Genomic DNA, 20,157 nt, shown 5'->3' with positions numbered 1-20,157 from the left:
TTGTCATTTATGAAACATAAATGCATGTTTATTTATAATTTATAAAATTATAGATATGAAGTTAGCCTTAGCAAGTCAAAGTCAGCCACAGAGTTTGTGCTGGAAATGACATTGTGGAAATGTCTGAAAAATGTGTGAAACATTTTTAAAAATATTGTTTACTAAGTTGAATAAACTAAAGTGATTATTTTCTAAATGTCATAATAAATATGTGACATTTAAATGGAGATTTCTTAAATTTGAGAGAATGTAAGAATGTAATTATTCTTGATATATATATATATATATATATATATATATATATATATATATATATATATATATATATATATATATATTTTTTTTTTTTTTTTTAAATCAAGCAAAAGTACAGCAAAAAGGCAGAAATTATCTAATCCTAGGCATGCCTGTAAATTTGACATTGTGTCTAGACTAGAGTCCTAACAGACTGTTAAGGAGTCCTTATGTATTTGTTTTGAAAATGACAGTGGTGTGTGGTTAGTGTTAGCAGTAAACGTCACTGCACTCTCTTATTTTTAATCTTCAATGGCAGCAAGAGTGATCAAACGCAAGCACAGCTAGTCTCTCCATAAGCCTCTGGGGACGTGCGACCTTAAGACAATATTTAATGAGAGATATCTGGGAGAGGCTCACAAGCTAATGAAATTATGTGTATATTTCTGTGTGTGTGTGTGTGTGTGTGTGTGTGTGTGTGTGTGTGTGTCTGTCTGTCTCTGTGTGGCATTCCCTCCTCAGATTACCCCAATCTAATGATATTTATAGTTTACTTTGTCACAGTGGTTTCTTAATTTTTCCTCTCTTTCTCATTCTCTCTTTCACTCCATCAACATTTTAAGATAGGCAGTATTCCAGTAGTAAAATCGGAGCAAAACAACAGGTAAAGAGCCGTCTGGCAATGCTGCAGAAGACTGGTTTGGCTGAAGGGCCAAGCAGTTTGCACTGAAAATTATGTCAAAACAAGCCCAGAAATGCCACATTCTAAACTAAAGCAAACATTCTAGAATAATCTAAGAGCTCCGGAGGCTTTGTGAACTTTTATACACTTTTTTAGTGAGAATATTTAATTCCTAAAAATCCAGTAATCAGTAATTAATCAATCAACTAACCAACCAATCAATCAATCAAAATAGTAGTGCTAAAAATCTAAGTGAGCATAGAAATATGAATAAATAATAAAATAAAATTTTCCCTAAAACAATACAACCTCATTCAAAGGTCAGCCCCCATACACACACAATTACTACTATATTTGGATCACATACTTAATAATAATAATGTTGCACATGGTATATATTTATTTCAAGATTCACTGTAACCAACAAACACATCCCTCCTTTCTCCACACTTCAGAGTGCACCAGTGCATATGTGAGAGTCTGACAGTAAATATGACCGACGTCGATATCTCAGCACACTATAAGCAATTGAAGAGCATTTCTGCTGATCAGCAGCATTGCTGACAACAACGGCTGTCTCTGCTGAGGCAATGAAGTTTCCACCATGTTAAATCTTCCCCCGACATCATTGCTATGGACAGCTGAAAATATATGTGCAAATAAAATATATAAATAGATAGGTATATACAAAATACGGTCTCTCAACAAAGAGCATATTTCATGGATTTTTTTCATTCTTACAGCCATAATAATTTTTTTTTATAGATCTAATTTTCACCTTATTTCAATTTATTTTTAGTCAGCCAGCTTAAGTGCATATTTACCACATGAGCAGCTTCTTGTGAGTCTTCTCTGGATGTTATAAATACCTGACAGAGATTATAACAATACAATGTTTTATGTCCACTTTGGGAAGTGGGTGTAATTTGTTGACGTGACTGCGGGAGCATACAGATGAGTCGAGAAGAGGACATTCCATTATGTCTTTTATGTTTTATGTTGTCATTCAACAACTCACAATGAGAGAAGCAATGGAAAGATGAATGCAGGCATCAGAACAGACCTCGCAGGCATCAGAACAGACCTTTAATGAAGACACTGTCTCTGTTGTGCAGACACACAACATACAGTACATAAAGGCTTACTCGTGTTCATTTACAGGAATACTTTGTGGATTTTAAAGATAGAAAAAGACGTGTAAACAATTGAAGTCATTTATAAACACACATTGCAAGACCGACAAAGGAAAATAATAGATCCTTTCTGCTTTTAATGGATGTGAGGACAGATTTGATGCATTCCAGTTTTGGATTTTGTCTCATTGGGTCAAACTCTGGTACCAATTTTCACTTAGATGGTTAATTTGTCTAGCATGCTGCCTGTTGGCAGGGATCCCAGTCTTGCTTTCTCGCAAATTCAATGATCATTAGAAATACATTTAGGCATTTTCATAGCGCTGTTTTCTGTAACAAAGGCTACATTTCAGATAGCATCACTGCTCAGGGCTCATCAACCGCCATTCGCCTTTCAGTTAGAACATCAGCTATTCCTGGAAGCCAGACCATGACAGTATCCCATAATTAACCCCATAAAGCCAATTATTTCATATTTAATATGCAAAATTATAAGGCCCCATCACTTTGCTGAAGAAAAAAAAAACAAGGCCATGGTAAATGTGTTTTTGCTGTGAAATGTTTAATGATTTTTATCATTTAAACACAGGAATAATATTATGAGTAATATTCTAAATGAACACTTACTGGACTGAAGCAACGTAGGTTTACTTGATTATTCATAAATAGTAAAAAAACAAACAAAAAAACAACCCCGTTAAAATGTCTATATTAAATGTGCTACATCAGGCTTCTGAGGAATGGTTGTTTGTTTAAATGTTAAATTTTTTCTCTCAATCATTCTTGTATTGCATTGAATTATTTTGTACCCCTCAAAATGAAACTACAGATCTTTGATCATAAAACCAAGCATTTTAATATGTTACTAAGACATATATTTGTCATGGTTATGGACTCATTTTTTGATGTTCTGTTTTGTTTGCCTTTGTTTCTGTTTCCCTGCTCTGTTTAGTTTTGGTTTCCGTTACACTGCCTTTGTTTACTCCTGTGATTCCTGGAAAATGCCCAGAGCCCCCACTTAGCTATCGGATAACAATTGGTTGACGTTAAATATAGGTGTAACAGGGTCTAAAACATTTTGAGCTTGTCAACCTTCGACCACTTCCAGAAGTAGTCAAAAACTCATTAGACCAGCTTGCTTTCATTGTGTAGATGCTCATGTGGTCGAATATGTCCGAACAAGAGAAAGAAAGGAACAGAAGCGAGATTTAAAAAAAACCCTGCAGTCACATAAAGAGCCACACTAAAAGAAATGAAGGAAAAAAGTTTTATTGTATTATTTTTATAATTACAATGCTTAGATTGAAAACTCTATTGATCATAATGTGGTGGTGAAGTGTTTTTCAATCACAGCATGAAACTTTCTTTTAAGGCAATTCAAATCCAGAATACCACCCACACCCTTTAATCAAATGTTCATATCAAACAACATTGAGTGAACTACAGTTTTTGTGTCAATGCATTTGTGTGAGGTCAAGCAAGAAGGACAAAAACATCTTAGAAAATTTGTCCTTTTATCAAGGTCTCTGATAATCATCCTGCTCTTGAAACCCTGTAAACCTTCTTTGATAGAAGTGACTGTGTGCCTTGAAAAAATATAAAAGTGAACACTACATAAAACATATCAATACTATAGTTATACAACAATTTGGCTGCAAAGATGTCAACACTGTGGCACTGACAGCTGTCATATGATGCTATTATTGTTCAAATGAGAAAATATTATCTAAAGAAACAGGCTCATTGGTTTATAGCTTTGAGAGTGAAATGGGAAGTGTAGTTTGTCATGTGACACACTAACAAGGAATTAAACGGGCTGATGTGTTCATTTGAATCTAAAGGAATTATTAAAATCAAGTCTGATTTTATGGCTTATTATAACACTCTACTCCAATTAGTCATCATTTGATAATTTACTGCTATCACGTTCAATAAAATGTGAATCTGGTTTACATAAAATTGTGTTTACAGCTTTGATAATAGGTTGATAGGTTGATATAGCACAATGCTAATTGTACCAGGCACACAGCACTCATTTTTTAATACACATTCTATAAGAAGCCTAATAAATTGCATAGAAAGGTTGTGAATTTAATAATGAATTTAAATGCAAAATGCTACTTTGTACCAGCTTAAACTGGATTGAGGGTGGTTGGTGAATACAATTCATGTTTGCGCTGAAACACCAAAGCTAATGGTGCATCAGTTTAGTGAATTTGCCCCACAATGGTTATGATCTGCTAATCAATGGTAAGGATTTGTGTTTGTGATATGTCAAATCTCAGTCAACTGGTATGTCCAAAAATCACAGGATCATTCAGCAAATATTTTAGAAATCCCCAAATCTGCAAAAGGAGGACAAAGGAAAGAGAAGAACACCATAGGAAAGGCAGGGAGGAAAAGAAAGAAGCATAAGTAAAAGTCAGAAAACTTTTCCAAACTGAAGGTGACGCTATTGTTAAATGCATATGAAGTTTACAAAACTGAGGAAGGCACTGGCCTCCAAATACTCCTCTATCATGAATTAAAGAGAAGAAGCAGAGAAAGAAAGAGGTGACTCACACTTCCTCTGCCACGGGGGTGTTGTAGCTCTGAAAGAGAGGCTGAACAAAGAGTCCGAGTGTGCCGACGACACACACCAGGATAAAAATCCAGAGAAAGAGCCGGTCGATCACCATGGCTACATACTTCCAGTCCTCAATGATCTGCATGACACATACAATCAAATAAAATAAAAAACACATTAATTACAACTGCACTTTTTTAATGGTTCCATTAATTATCATTTTCGGTATTTGTAAGGGATAAATAGTTGGGATCAACTTTTAATGAGTTAACAATTAATGAGGTAATTTCAGTAATAAATATTTATAAATACATTATTGTACACAACAATACTAAAGAAGCAAAATGTGAAAACAGTTTTCATTAATTATTATCATAAAAATCTACTGACAAAATGTGCATCTTTTACTACTTTGTCATATGAACAGCTAGACAGTAACTATACTGAATTAATTCATTAAATCCTATGGTTAGTTGTAAGCTGTTTGTGTTTGATTCAACAAAATTAGAGACTCATTAGAGTGATTTGTTCGGGAATCAGACTATGCTGGTTCAGCAGCATGTTTTTGATTTACTAAAAATAACTGACATGCAATGGTTGTGTTGTATGTTTTTGTTTCACTAAAAAGGAAGAGTCGTTAATTTTCTATTTGGACTCCACAAAATTATGCTTTTGGTAAAAACTGGCTGTATTTACCAAAAGCATCATTACCAACTATGGTGACAAGTAATTTTTGCACATTACAAAGATTCTGTCTATCCCCAATCCATAAAGCTAACAAACAATTGCAAACAGCAAGTTATGTAGTCAGAATAACATCTCTTGACCTGTGGTTAGAAGAATAGCTTCTTGCTAGAAATGATGTGGACTTTTAAACAATGCCCAATTGGCAATAAAGGGCCTAAAGTGTGCCAAGAAAACATCCCCCACACCATTACACCACCACCATCAGTCTGCACAGTGGTAGCAAGGCATGATGGATCCATGTTCTCATTCTGTTTACGCCAAATTCTGACTCTACCATCTGAATATCTCAACAGAAATCGAGACTCATCAGACCAGGCAACATTTTCCAGTCCTTAACTGTCCAATTTTGGTGAGCTTGTGCAAATTGTAGCCTCCTTTTCCTATTTGTAGTGGATATGAGTGGTACCCGGTGGGGTCTTCTGCTGTTGTAGCCCATCCACCTCAAGGTTGTGTGTGTTGTGGCTTCATGTTTTACTGATGTTTACTGATGTTTACTAATGTTTTACACCATTCTTTGTAAACCCTAGAACTGGTTGTGTGTGAAAATCACAGTAACTGAGCAGATTGTGAAATACTCAGACCGGTCCGTCTGGCACCAACAACCATGCTACGCTCAAAATTGCTTAAATCACCTTAATTTCCCATTCTGACAATTAGTTTGGAGTTCAGGAGATTGTCTTGACCAGGACCACACCCCTAAATGCCTTGAAGCAATTGCCATGTGATTGGTTGATTAGATAATTGCATTAAGAAATTCAACAGGTGTTCTTAATAATTCTTTAGGTGAGTGTATAAGCAGAAGGTATTATTAGCTGTGTGACATCATTAACGACAGTAATTATTAACTAATTAATGGTTTGAATGACTAACTTGAGTAAATATAGATTAGTTAGTGTACTTGCGTATCTTTTTGACGATTGACTATTGAGTATCAAATATGTCAACTTTTACTCTCTACTTGACTACAAATTTTAATAAGTAGGCCCTATATGTACTCTTTATTCCAGTAAAAAAATTATGATAATGCAATTACACATTACATTTTGCAAGGCAGAGTGTTTGTAGCACCCTCAATAAGTAAATCAAGCAATAAAATTCAAAAACACTTCTCACCCCTTCATCATCATCCTCAATCCTCATATGTTCAGCAATGAACCTCACACCTTCGATGGCCTCATCCACATCTGGGTCATGTCTGACTTTAACTCTCTGCCTGAAGTCTGACCCCTCTGGAAGGTCGCCGACCCTCCAAGCCCCGCACACACGTCCAGGGTCATCACCTAAGAAGAACGAGTCTCCATCCAACCTTATGCTCTTTGCATCAGAGGAAAACGATTTCTGCTGGTGTTTCCTTCGAAACCTCTCCCGTACATTAGACCTTCCTGGTCGTCGCATTAGAAGGAAAGTGGGAAGCTTATGCAGGAATACACGCTTGACCCACTCGGGCATATGGTGGGTCGATGGAGACCGGTGGTGCACATTGAGCACACACACACTCGTCACAATAGAAAATGTGACCAGCACCATCGTAAACATCAGATACTTCCCTATTAATGGAACAGCCAGTGATGTTGGTGGAACGATCTTCGAAATCAGGAGCAGAAACACAGTAAGAGCAAGAAGAACTGAAATGCAAAGTGTCATCTTCTCCCCACAGTCTGAAGGAAGGTAGAAAACCAGAATTGCAAGCGAAGTGATGAGGATGCATGGAATGATGAGGTTAATTGTGTAGAAGAGAGGCTTGCGCCTGATCACAAAGTCATATGTGATATCAAGGTATGTGATGTCATTGGGGTCTTCATTTTTTCTGCCAGGGAGAGACACAATATCCCATTCGCCACTGGGTGTGTAGTCATCACGACTGGCAAAATCGGACGTCAAGACAAGATCGAGTTCTGTGCGGTCATAGGTCCAGGAACGAAATTTAAGTGTGCAGTTCTGTTGATCAAAGGGGAAGTTACGGACTTCAATAGCACAGGCGCTCTTGTAGATGGCAGGAGGGAGCCAGAAAATGTCACCGGTGTTGGAGACAACTGCATTGCAGTAAAATGATACTTCATACACACCATCTGCACTGTAAAAAACAGAATATATATTATAAATATAGATCAAGTGTATACTGTAAAAAAAAGTATAATGTATGATAAAGTCGCAAAATGCATTCACCAGCAATGGGTTTTTTGTAACTTTTTGATGCCAACCATTGACAAATGTGAATATCCCTTTACGAGGGTCACCCTTCTTAAAGGGTTAGTTCACCCAAAAATGAAATTGATGTCATTAATGACTCACCCTAATGTCGTTCCACACCCGTAAGACTTTCGCTCATCATCGGAACACAGTTTAAGATATTTTATATTTTAGTCCCAGAGCATAATGCAGTCAATGCCCACTTTACCCTCCATGTCCAGAAAGCTAATAAAAACATCATCAAAGTAGTCCATATGTGACATCAGTTGGTTAATTAGAGTCTCTTGAAGCATCGAAAATACATTTTGGTCCAAAAATATAAAAAACCTACGATTTTATTCAGCATTGTCTTCTCCTCCATGTGACTCCAAAAAGAATTAAATTTCAATTTAAGATAAGAATTTATCTTATAAATATAATAAGAATTTCAGCAGTTCTGAAGTGCCAAACTGCTGAAATCACGTGACATTGGCGACCGTGACATTGACTGATTCACTGATTCATTAACCTTTTGATTCTTTTTGGAGGCACATGGGTATGTGCCCAGATATGTGTATTAATACACAGATTGATATGTGTATTAAAGCGAAAGCAGCGTAATATACAGTAGCTACTGCTAAATATGCTGGGAATATGAATCAAACAAAAGAAAAACTGAAAATCACTCACTGCTTTTGATTGAATAACTTTAGTAGCTTTGCTAAGAATACATTTATGTTCTTTCTTTTTTATTATGACAGTCAATCAAACAAAGCAATTGATGAAAATATAAAATTTTGTGAATATGTTAAAAAATATTATTCTTAACATTTAAATAGAAAATGTAATGTGTATAATAACAAAAACCTTGTTTGCCAAGCATTTAGTAAGCATCTTTATATTTTTTCGCTTCCTTTTTTCACTTCGAATTCACTTCCTTGTAGCCCCCAGTAAAAAAAAAAAAAAAAAAAAAACCTGTATATGAGACATTGAGAACGCCTCCTCACACACAGTTCCCGATTAATATGCATTAATTAACAGATATTTAATCCAGGATCTCTCTCTTTTTCTGTGCCCTTTGAAAATTATTAGTGTACAGCTTTTTAATTAAAATTAGCATAGAAATACAATGCTTATTTTAGCAAAGGATTACATGCACCAGTGTCTCTTTACATGAGGAAATGCCTCTTAAGCAAATTAAAGTCTCATCCTACCCAATTTATCCATTTAAGCAATGAACATGTGCAAGTGCATCCTCCATTTTTATCAGCTAAAATAGGGATTATACAACACACAATGCTTCCACTAGGAACATCTGACCTAGATCAAATAGTTTAAACATTTTTGTTTGTCATTCATCTTATTTTTTTTCTTCATTCTTGTGAAACTTTGTCAAGAGCGAAGATGTAAACGACCTGAAAGAACAGAAACAAGGGAGGCGACTGCTTTTGCTTTTGGCAACTCTTTAGCATAATTAGCCAGTCTCTTGGAACAGTGACAGCTTGCTTGTTGTACTGAGTTTGTCACTAAACAATGACTGCATCAAAGCCTCTAAACATCCCAAAAGTTTACATGGCTTATGGCTGAGAACAACTGCGAACACACATTAGTGAGGTACTAATAACTGTTTCCAAAGCTCCTGCTCCAAGCAATTCCTAATTAAACTTTAATTCGTCAGATGTTGTGATACGCATCAGAGACTTGACTATCATATAGCTATACTAAATCTAAGTATAGTATGTCAGTGCTTAACAATAAAGATGGACCACATTGTATATGTATTCATTTTCCAGCGAAAGTGTTTTACTTATGGAATTATAATATAATTACCAGATCTTCAGCTTGCATGTTTTTATTGTAAAGAGAAAAATGTATGGACCCACTTTATATTAGGTGGCCTAAACTATGTACTTACATTTAAATTAATAATTTGATACAATGCACTTGTACATACCTGTTTTTACATTGTACTAACATTTGTTAAATGACATACATGTAACTACATATGTAATTAATTTCTGTAGTTACATTTGTAATTACACAGTTGGCACTTCCCTTACACCTAACCCCACCCTTACTCATAACACCCTTGAGTAATACCCAAACTTACTCATACCACCACACCTGTCCTTAACTCTACCCTTACCCCACCTCAATATCAGCCAAAGGGTTTTTCAATACAATAATAGCGCAATAAGTACATTGTATGTTTTTTTTGATGAAAGTACACAGTAGTTAAGGCCGCCTAATATAAAGTGGGGCCAAATATAAATAAAATAAATGTGGTCAATGAAATGTGGGCAGGGTTAGTAAACATTTTCTAAACTACTCATCTAATAGAAAGAAATCCTCAAGTATCAATGCTGATACTATTGTTCAAAAGTTTGGGGTCAGCAATATTTTTCTTTATTCAGTAAGGATGCTTTAAAATTGAGGAAAAGTCACAGTAAAGACATTGTTACAAAAAAATCTATTACAAATTTTAAACTTTCTATTTATCAAAGAAACTGTTTTGTGGTTTTTACAAAAATATTAAGAACCACAATTGTTTTCTTTGTTGATAATGCTAAGAAATGTTTCTTAAGCACCAAATCAGCATATTAGAATAATTTCTGAAGTATAATGTGACACTAAAGAATTAAGTAATGGCTGCTTAGCCATTTTTTAAAATATATTTTAAATTGAATAATATTTTGCCATATTACTGTATGTATAATCCAACTATTTTACTAGTAACATAAGACATTTGGCATCATCAGGACCCACAAACATTCCCCCATTGCAATATTATACATTATATTCAACATTATATAGTTAATTTAGTACTGAACCTATAACTCTGTAAACTTGGATTTTTTCTCACACAGTAATCATTTTGGGTAAACTATGCACAATACAGATTGTCACTATCTACGATATATATTGTTGCATTTTTATATATAGTCACAGGTAGGCATACTTGTTATAGAGTACTATATCAGGGAGCCAGATGTGCTGCGATGGTATTCGTAGTTTTTTGATACCCTCGTACTCATTCGGATCCCACACCAGTCTGTAGTCATTCCATTCCTACAGAAAAAGTACATGTGGTTGTAAATCCTATTGAAAAAATAGGCTAAATGCATTCACTTGGAAACTGAAATTTTCCATCACACAACAGAAATGACCTAAAAGTGAACTACGGTTAAATTTCGACTCAAATCTGCTACATGCTGTGTGTGCACTCATGTATGGGACAGCTCATTTGACTGTGTTTTATAACACTATCTAGATGAGTGCACAGACATAGCAGGTGAGCTTACCTGAGTCAGCCACACATTCGTTGTCATGATTTGTTCCCTTTCATTCTGTAAAACAAAGAACATTGCATGTGTTTGAATTAGGGCTGGAATCTTTATACAGTTGATTGGTGACGAACATGCAGGGCAACAACTCTGCTTGATGTAGCCTATAATACAGAATTCAGGATGCCCCTAAAATTCAAGATATTGTGTTGTAAAAATGCGTATGAGTTTATGTCTTATATTCATATAGTTAAAAGGTTAGTTCACCCAAATATGCAAATTCTGTCATTAATGACTTACCTTCATGTCATTCGAGACCTGCAAGACCTTTGTTTCACCTTTGTGCACATTTGTGTTCCGAAGATGAACGGAAGTCTTACGGGTGTCGAACAACATGAGGGTAATTAATTAATGAAAGAATTTTCATTTTTGGGTGAACTAACCCTTACACAAAGACTTTCTTTTCTGCATATTTTCGAGAATATTGGTAGCCAAAATGTTTTGATTACCATTGACTTTCATTCTATGAAATAATAAAATAATGATACATTACTAAATTTCTCTTTTCTTTTACTGACCTCAAACATTTGAATTTCTGTTGATTTAAAATAACATATTTCTTTCTAAAGCTACTTTTTGTAATGTCTATATGATGCTTTTCTCATTTAACAATAATGACTTTACATTATCTTTTGAGGTCATTTCTGAGCCAAATTAGATGTTTGATCAAGCGACAACCTCCCCCAATTTCTCTTAAAGCCAATTTGGAAGTGACTTTAACTGCAATTCATCGAATGGCCACTAGGGACAGGCTTCAGAAGGGAGCCTCATTGAGCCCCATGTTAAAATGACCAACTTTACAGCAGAAAAAAAAACATGTTTACAACCTGGTACAAATTGTGGTTTTGGTTTATATGGCTAATTTTGTCCTTCATGACAACTGATAGGGGGTGAATGTTTTTTATAACTCATTTGTTTATATTATATAAAGCCTTAAATTTCTGCATAATGAAGGGTGTGGCCACTTTGAGTGACAGGTGGATTGTCGTTTGTCTGCAGTCATCACGTCACCTCAGCTTCACCCAGGTCCCGCCTCTTTGCCTATTTTAAGTTATCCAGGCATGACGCACGATGACATGCTGCCAAGATGGCAACGGCCAGCTCGACCCGCTTCAAAACTGTCTTCAGAATACTATGGGTGATGTCACGGACACTACGTCCATAATTTTCTACAGTTTATGTGTTTGATAAATTAAGTAATCTGTACATCATGTAATTAATTACAATAAAAAAAAACTATTATTGGGTGGAGTGATAAGGATACGTTGGAATCACGATATGACACAAACCACATTCAAATTTGCATTACCCGTGTGAGCACTAACACTGTCCTAACCAGACATGATGCGGCAGGGTTCCAGCGTCCTCACAGAGAGTGAAAGTCAGAATATATTTGCTGTATAATATACAGCTGTCTAAAGCACAGAGTTCAACAAATTAGATTTTGCAGTGGGTGGGAATACACAGTGTAACAAGACAAATATAGAAACAAATTGTTTTGTTGCTTGTCACTTTGTGGCATTATGCCTGGTTAGAACAGAGTGTCAAAGTGAATTTACCTGTCAGTCTAAATGTACTTTAGGTCTCTAATGTGTCAAGGGCATCCTACTGCTGCCCCACAGCTTTAATGCATATGCCTAACATGAACATTAAATGCACTAGCACAGACATTTTTTATATTGTAACTTATATATATATATATATATATATCAATTACAATATAAAAAAATGTCTGTGAAAAAAACACAGATAAAACTTTTTTAAGTTGCTCTGGATACCATTAAAAAATCTGGGGACAGAAATATTTTTTTTATTTAAGATTGCTTAGATGTTCACACTTGTAGTTTGGTTTGTTTGCTTTATATGGTCCGAAAAAAGAAAAAAAATTGCCCTGGTCGGCTTAGCATTTACACTGGCATTTTTAACAGCGAACCTAAGGTTACCGAACCAAAGGCATAGGGATACGATCACAATCTGATTGGTTGACTTTTATGATGAATATTTCGTGACGGAGCTTGCTTACTGCACATAAAAATAAAAATAAATGCTGTGTGCTGGATTAAATGCGACTATTTCATGTGGTTTTGTATATGGTTTTATTTTTACATGCTGAGAACTCACAAAGAGCTAATAAAATGTTCAAAACATTCAAAACAGCACCAGAATTTCCTCCGTTGCAGAAACGAAGATCTGCTGCAAAAGAGACAACAGTTCTGTCATCTGGGTGGGCAACACATCAGGTCCGTTGATGAGAAGAACCATATGCTTTTTGTGCAATTTTTCTAGCATTTTCGAAACATGCTCGTCAGACCAAATATTGATGAGGTACTTTACCTCCTCTTTGCTCCACGTTTGCCCTCTACTCATTTTGAATACACCAATCTTTCCGCGTCGTCAAATCAGCTAACTTGTAGCGTCGCATCTTGTGATATTACTTCCTGTTTTTGGTTCATTTACATGTCTTTGGTCCGTGTTGCGTTAGTATATCAATTGAACCACACCAGAGTTCTTTTGGAAGCGGACCGAGACTCATCTTTTTAGTGGTCTCGGCCCGCTTGTTTTGTGTGCACCAGGGTTTGGATGGCAGCGTTCACATATGTTCAAATGAACAGCACTAGCCAGGCAATCGCACCAGGGTTCATTTTAATCAAACAAAACATGACAAGTGTGAATGCACCCTTAAATATAAATATTACATACACTACCAGTTAAAAGTTTGGAGTCAGTCGTTTTTTGCTCTAATGTTTTAAGGTTGCTGTCTGTGTATGAGAAACACTTACCACACTAATGAGCTGTGCAAGAGAGACTTTGATGCCAATAGTGACCTGCTGACTCTTATTGACCGCAGGCCGGATAAGTTTATTGTAGCGCTCAGGACCAAGCAGAAAATCTACCAGCCTCTCCTCCGCATCAGCAGCAAGAGACACTAACAGACACCACACACACACACAAACAGATCAACATGAGAGAAAAAAATAGGTTGAAGATCAATATATGGCAAATGGATTATTTCATGACAAATCAAACTTTCCTTGATTAAAGATTGTAAGACATTTACTGAAAATAAACAGCCAAAACAGCTTATTCTGAAATCCTTTGATTTCTGACATCTGACTTTAAGAGAACAGCCCACTGTGTTAAATTGACTATTTAGAAATTACTATATTACAATTATTATTACTATAAATAGACTAAAACGATGACTGCTTTTCAAAAATAATATTTATATATATATATATATATATATATATATATATATATATATATATATATATATATAAAGGCCAAAAATGTCTGCTAAGCTGTATGTAATCTGCTTTCACTGCAGAGCAAAAACACAAACATGTCAGAATAATTTTTATATGCATCTTATCCTATCATAACTCATAAGCCCACCAATGTTGCGTAGGGAGTGTGCCAATGACATGGCAAAACAATGACTTGCCAAGACTGTAGCAAAAACATACACACACACAAACACGCCATTTCCTCCCTGCTGCATGTGGGATCAGATCTCCAGTGACTCCGCTCCTCCCAAAACAGAACACTGACACACAAGCACACACACACACCCAGACTCAGTCATGAATCCAAGATAGTGTCAGACTCAATTGGTATGATCCATTCCACACAGGAAGACACACACACACACACACACACACACACACACACACACACACACACACACACACACACACACACACACACACACACACACCTTTGAGCTTTTGTGTGTATGCTGAGGCTTAGTCATTTTGGATGGCTTGTCCCCTTAGGCAACACAAGGTCCAGATCCACTTCATATCAGTTTATGTGTGTGTTTGAGTCTAACTCAGTCTTCAAGGATGATATCCCCATGCAAACTCTGGAAAGACAATCAGTGAGTGAATATATGTGTATATGACCTATTACCTCTACTCTCAGAGTCATCTGACCACCTTTTCCAAAATGATGCTTCATACAAAACATCTGAAGCAACATATGATTCAAGGCTCAATATCCATTGTATTGTTTCTATCTGTCTTTCAATAAGTGTGTTTACATGCACACCAGAGTAAGCTGATAACTCACAAATATCAGCTTATTGAAGTAACCAGTTTTCTACGTTTACATGCAAACCAGACAACATGCAACTGACAACGCAAGTAAACCGCGTTTACGCGACTTTATTAATAAACCGGGTTATTTCTTTGTAGCAACGTCAAACATAATAATGTCCGTATCTGACTCGGAGTATCCCATATGTTACGTCAGTTGTAATGTTAAATAAAGCATGTCAGCCGGAGAGTAACGGCTCATATTATCCCTCATGCAGTTACAGACAGAGCCGTAAGATTGAACCGTTCTGACAAACAGTTTATGACATCCATCCAGAACTTCTGTATAACAGAACATTCCCATAGACAGTGAATTAGAATTCCTTTATCATTTTGGCATTTTGTACATATCAGGAATATTGTTAGACATATGATTGAGTTTTTCAGGTGTTATATAAACCCTTGTCAACCATTTATACTGTAATAATTTAAGCTGCGTGTTTATGATTTGTTTTAGCGCCTTTAAACATGCTTCAGTCTATTCAAATTCCTATATTTCTTCTTGAATGTCTTTCCTCCATGCATTTAATTTGTCTACAGCAGACTCTTTAGACATTATAAAATTACAATATTTTGACAATTGGCCCTTTTCACCTCTTTTTTCCAATTATTTCCTCAATTAATGACAGTTTGGGAATGTACATAATATCTGTAGACCTGGAAGACATAAAACTTTTAAGCTGTGAATATTTTAAAAAAAAAAAATGTTTTGAGGGAATCTGGTGTTTATCACAAAATTCTTGAAATGTAAGAAGTATTCCATCCATATACAAGTCTTTAATAGTCTGAATACCTTTAGTTTTCCATAGTTTCAATCCTCCATCCTTATATTTATTATTATTTATTGTTAGACAGTGGTGGAAAGAGTACTGAAAAAGCATACTGAAGTAGAATTACTGTTACTTGTCAAAAAAAATGTAGTTCAAGTATAGTAAAAGTACCTCTCCTAAAATACTACTCAAAGTAGGAGTAAAAAGTAGCTGTTTTAAAAGTACTAAAGAGTAGTGAGTAGTGAGTATGCTATGAATCTTATTCCACCTTCTACCCACCTAATTAAAAATTTAACTTAGACTTTTATGGATGATTCTAAATAAGATCAAAAAGCCTGAGATCACCAACAGTAGCCTATTTAAAAATAAAAAAAGACTATATATTTTTATTTTACTGCTAGCACTAAAAGTACAGCCATTTGAGAAAGCAACCAATAATCTGGTAACATTTATGACAACCATTCTGTAGAGGTTTTCTTGCGGTTAATATCAATAATAAAAAGGTTGTACATTAACAATTCTTGAGTTCTTTATTTTCAAGACACATTAATTGTACTTTAATTTGAATAGATGTTTTTTTTCTGACATTTAAAAAAATGTTGTAAGCTATTGCATTTTGCAGATAATCTTAATTAAATGCGTTGATTAAATGTAAACAGAGCAAATAAACTTATTTGCTGTTTACGTAGTTTACTGACACCTATTGGTTATTTACTGGAACTACTGCCTTAACAATGACACTCCCAATGGATGAGGAATAATTACTAGCATTTAATAGAGCCAAATAATGAATATCTAAAAATAGTCTGATAGACTGTTTAATATACAACATAACCAATTTGTAACCAAAGACTGGGCTATGTAAAATGTGAATTAACTTTTATTAGTAACTTTGGTAAGTTTCAGATTTCAATTCATAAATAACATCGATGGAGGGGGGCCCAAAAAATGCAGCCTGCCTGGTGTAGTCAGTTTATTTAATCATTATTTAAACCAGGGAGTAACACTGCGTTTCCGCAAGCCCCAATCAGCAGACTATTGGATAACGCTGGGAAAGCATGCCCCAGGGGGGCGCTGCAGAAGCCACATCATGCCTAAAGGGAGTTACCACGTGGGAACATACATATGGACTGAACACATACATCTGCAGGCAGGGGAGCATCACCGACTGAGGACACGGGCTCGCTGTAGGGAGTGCTACCATGAAGAATACACATATGGGACCACCGTAGGAGTCACAACATATGGAACCCAGCCTACCACAAATTACACCAACGCCTACAAGTGATAGACCTGGCATCGGACGCTCTGTCATGTCCGATCGCCGTGGGTTGCGGAGGGCTCAACAGGATTCGCCGAGGGGAACTCGACTGGAGCATACCAGCGCACGTATCCGTTCCATTATGAAGGGAGTGGCGCAGCATCCACTATCCATTGGGCCATCCTCTGCTTGGTCCATCCCTTTCTGCTGCCCTACATTACAGATGAAGAGCTGCTCTGAGGGCCTAAAGCTTTGCGTACTGTCTACATAGGTCCGCAGGGCACGAACAGGACAGAGAAAAGCCAGGGCTGGGTCTGCCTCCTCCGAAGGCAGCGCTAGCAGGTTCACCACCTGATCCCCAAAGGGGGTGGTGGGAACCTTGGGCACGTATCCAGGTCGGGGTCTCAGGATTACATTAGAGTTACCTGGCCCGAATTCCAGGCACGATTCGTCGACTGAAAATGCCTGCAGGTCCCCTAAACTCTTGATGGAGGCCAATGCAGTCAGGAGTATCGTCTTTAAAGATAGTACCTTTAGCTCTGCTGACTGCAAAGGCTCAAAGGGCGCCCTCTGCGGTGCGTTAAGCACCAGAGTCAAGTCCCAAGAGGGTAAAGAGTTAGGGCAATGAGGATTTAGTCTCCTCGCCCCCCTCAGGGACCTGACGATCAGGTCGTGCTTCCCTAAGGACTTAAAATCTACCATGTCGTGATTTGCAGCAATAGTGGCAACATACACCTTGAGGGAGGAGGGAGGCAGCCTTCGCTCCAACCCCTGTTGTAGAAAGGAAAGCACTAGCCTGACTGAACACTTTCGGGGTCTTCTCCACCAGTCGGCGAACACCAGTCGCACCAGTCAAGCAACAGTCAACGAACAGGTTCCACTTCAACGCATAGATGTCCCGTAGAGGGTGCTCTAGCAGAAGTGATGGTGTCCATCACAGCCTGTATTAGTCCACCTAGTACCTCCGCGTCCTGTCCAGGGACCAGACATGGAGTTTCCAGAGGTCCGGACGTGGGTGCCAGAGTGTACCACGTCTCTGAGTCAGGAGGTCCTTCCTCAGAGGAATGAACCAAGGAGGTGCTGTCGGGAGAAGCGTTTGTTCAGGGAACCAAGTCCTGTTGGGCCAATACGGCACCACTAACAGGACCTGCTCCCCATCCTCCCTGACTTTGCACAGAGTCTGTGCAAGAAGGCTCACTGTGGGAGCTTCTGACTCCAGAGAAGGAGATGGCGGGCGAGTTGTGACATGCGACGGGAGCGTAGACCACCTTGTTTGTTGATGTAAGCAGCGGCCGCAGTGCTGCACGTACGGACCAGAACGTGCTTGCCTCTGAGCGGCCCCTTGAGGAGGCTGAGTGCAAGATGAACTGCTAACAACTCTAGCCAATTGATATGCCATTGCAGATGAGGTCCCGTCCATAGACCCGAGACTGCAAGTCCGTTGTACGTGGCACCTCAGCCGGTGGATGAAGCATCCGTGGAGACAACAGCATTCCTGGACACCTGTTCTAGAGGCACTCCTGCCCGTAGGAATGAAGGGTCCGACCACGGGCTGAAAGTTTGGCGACAGCTTGGTGTCACTTGGACACGGAGGGAGCCGCTGTGCCACGCCCATCTCGGAACTCGATCGTGTAGCCAGCGTTGAAGCAGTCTCATATGAAGCAATCCGAGTGGCGTTACCATGGCTGCAGATGCCATATGCCCAAGGAGCCTCTGAAAATGTTTCAGCTCCACCACTGTTTGAACTAATTCAAGCAGTTCAGCACCGACTCAACGTGCTCCTCGGTGAGGTGCGCTGTCTGAGCGACCGAGTCCAGCTCCGTTCCGAGAAAAGAGATCCTCTGCATGGGGCAGAGTTTGCTCTTCTCCCAGTTGACCCGAAACCCCAACTGGCTGAGGTATCTGAGCAACATGTCCCTGTGTTCACACAACTGACCTTACGACTGCACCAAAATCAGCCAGTCGTCGAGGTAGTTGAGAATGCAAACGCCACGCTCCCTCATGGGAGCAATGGCCGCCTCCGCAACCTTCATGAAGATGCAGGGCGACAGGGCTAGGGCTACGATACTTATCGGTCTCCCTCATGTCGGCCAGGTTGAGCCAGAGATGTCGTTCCTGGATCACCAAGGTGGACATCGCCTGGCCAATGGAACGGGCGGTGACTTTTGTCCCCCGGAGGGCGAGGTCGGTCACCATCCGGAGGTCCCGGAGGAGCTCTGGGTCAGGCCTACCCTTGTGCATGTCCATGAGTGCCTGGGCCTGGAGCACCTGGAGCAGACTCATTGCATGCAGAGCGGACGCGGCCAGACGAAGACCTGTAAGCCTTCGAAACTAGGTTGGAAGTAAACTGACAGGCCTTGGACGGGAGGCGCGAGTCCCCACGCCAGTTGAAAGTGGTCGCCGGACACAGCTGCATCGCAACGGCCCGCTCCACTGGCGTGATTCCCACGTAACCCTTGGCCTGCCTGCCGTCGAGGGTAGTGAGGAGGGAGGAGCCCCTAGGTCACGACCTAGTCAGCTCCTCATGCACCTCCGGGAAGAATGGCACCGAGGCGGGACGCTAAGAACCAGTGCGACCTGCCCCGAGAAACCAATCGTCCAGCCTAGAAGGTTCGAGACGTGGTGGAGGGTTACACTCAAGCCTGACCTTTTTGGCGGCCCGGGAAAGCATAGCGGCCAACTCGGGGTCCGACTCGACCGTTGCCACTCTCCCAGAGGGAGGCATTCAGCCGAGTCTTCATCCTCCGAGGACTTAAACTCCCCCTCCGATGCAGCGATCGACATCTGCTCATCCGCGGGTGCCCCGAAAGTCACAACCGGACGCCCATGGGAGGGGCCAGAAGATCTCTCGGCAGCACCACCGGCTGCGGAGCTTGTGAGGGGTCAGGGGTCCGCGGAGGCTCACTCGGCGGGTTAGCCCTGACCGTAATCCTCAGATCACCCCGGGCATCTGTCAAAGTAGGTCTATGAATGGCCATTGGCCTGTTCTCTTTAATCTCGAAGCTGATAGGGGCTCCCAGAAGTGATCCCAATTCGTTGGTCAGTCCGACGTACCTCGAACGTGACCGACTGAAAGGAAACTCCCTGTTCCGACCGGTTTATGCTTACGCCGTTTATGACCTGACTCCGATAAAAGAAAACAGGTTACCGCGTT

The 20,157-nt window shown here is 38.9% G+C and overlaps 1 protein-coding gene across 2 annotated transcripts in view; it reads right to left on the bottom strand.

Moving 5' to 3' along the window:
- Window positions 1-3,302: 3,302 nt before the first annotated feature.
- chrnb5a (cholinergic receptor, nicotinic, beta 5a) overlaps window positions 3,303-20,157 on the bottom strand; it is a 30,953-nt gene continuing 14,098 nt past the window's right edge. Inside the window, exons 1-5 of one of the 2 annotated variants that reach the window (XM_067441724.1) lie at window positions 10,834-10,875; window positions 10,491-10,600; window positions 6,476-7,436; window positions 4,612-4,754; window positions 3,303-4,394 (exon numbers count right to left, since the gene is read on the bottom strand). In XM_067441724.1, the coding sequence (XP_067297825.1) occupies window positions 4,379-4,394; window positions 4,612-4,754; window positions 6,476-7,436; window positions 10,491-10,600; window positions 10,834-10,860 (1,257 nt within the window). In that variant the 5' untranslated portion in view covers window positions 10,861-10,875 and the 3' untranslated portion in view covers window positions 3,303-4,378. Of the gene's footprint in view, window positions 4,395-4,607; window positions 4,755-6,475; window positions 7,437-10,490; window positions 10,601-10,833; window positions 10,879-13,655; window positions 13,802-20,157 lie in introns of those variants that run through there. The other variant, XM_067441725.1, reaches the window with a different exon arrangement.

Source organism: Pseudorasbora parva, chromosome 4 (genome assembly GCF_024679245.1).
Source record: "Pseudorasbora parva isolate DD20220531a chromosome 4, ASM2467924v1, whole genome shotgun sequence".
Taxonomy (NCBI): domain Eukaryota; kingdom Metazoa; phylum Chordata; class Actinopteri; order Cypriniformes; family Gobionidae; genus Pseudorasbora; species Pseudorasbora parva.
Note: the sequence above shows the minus strand (reverse complement) of the source record. Positions and strands in the feature narration are given on the sequence as shown.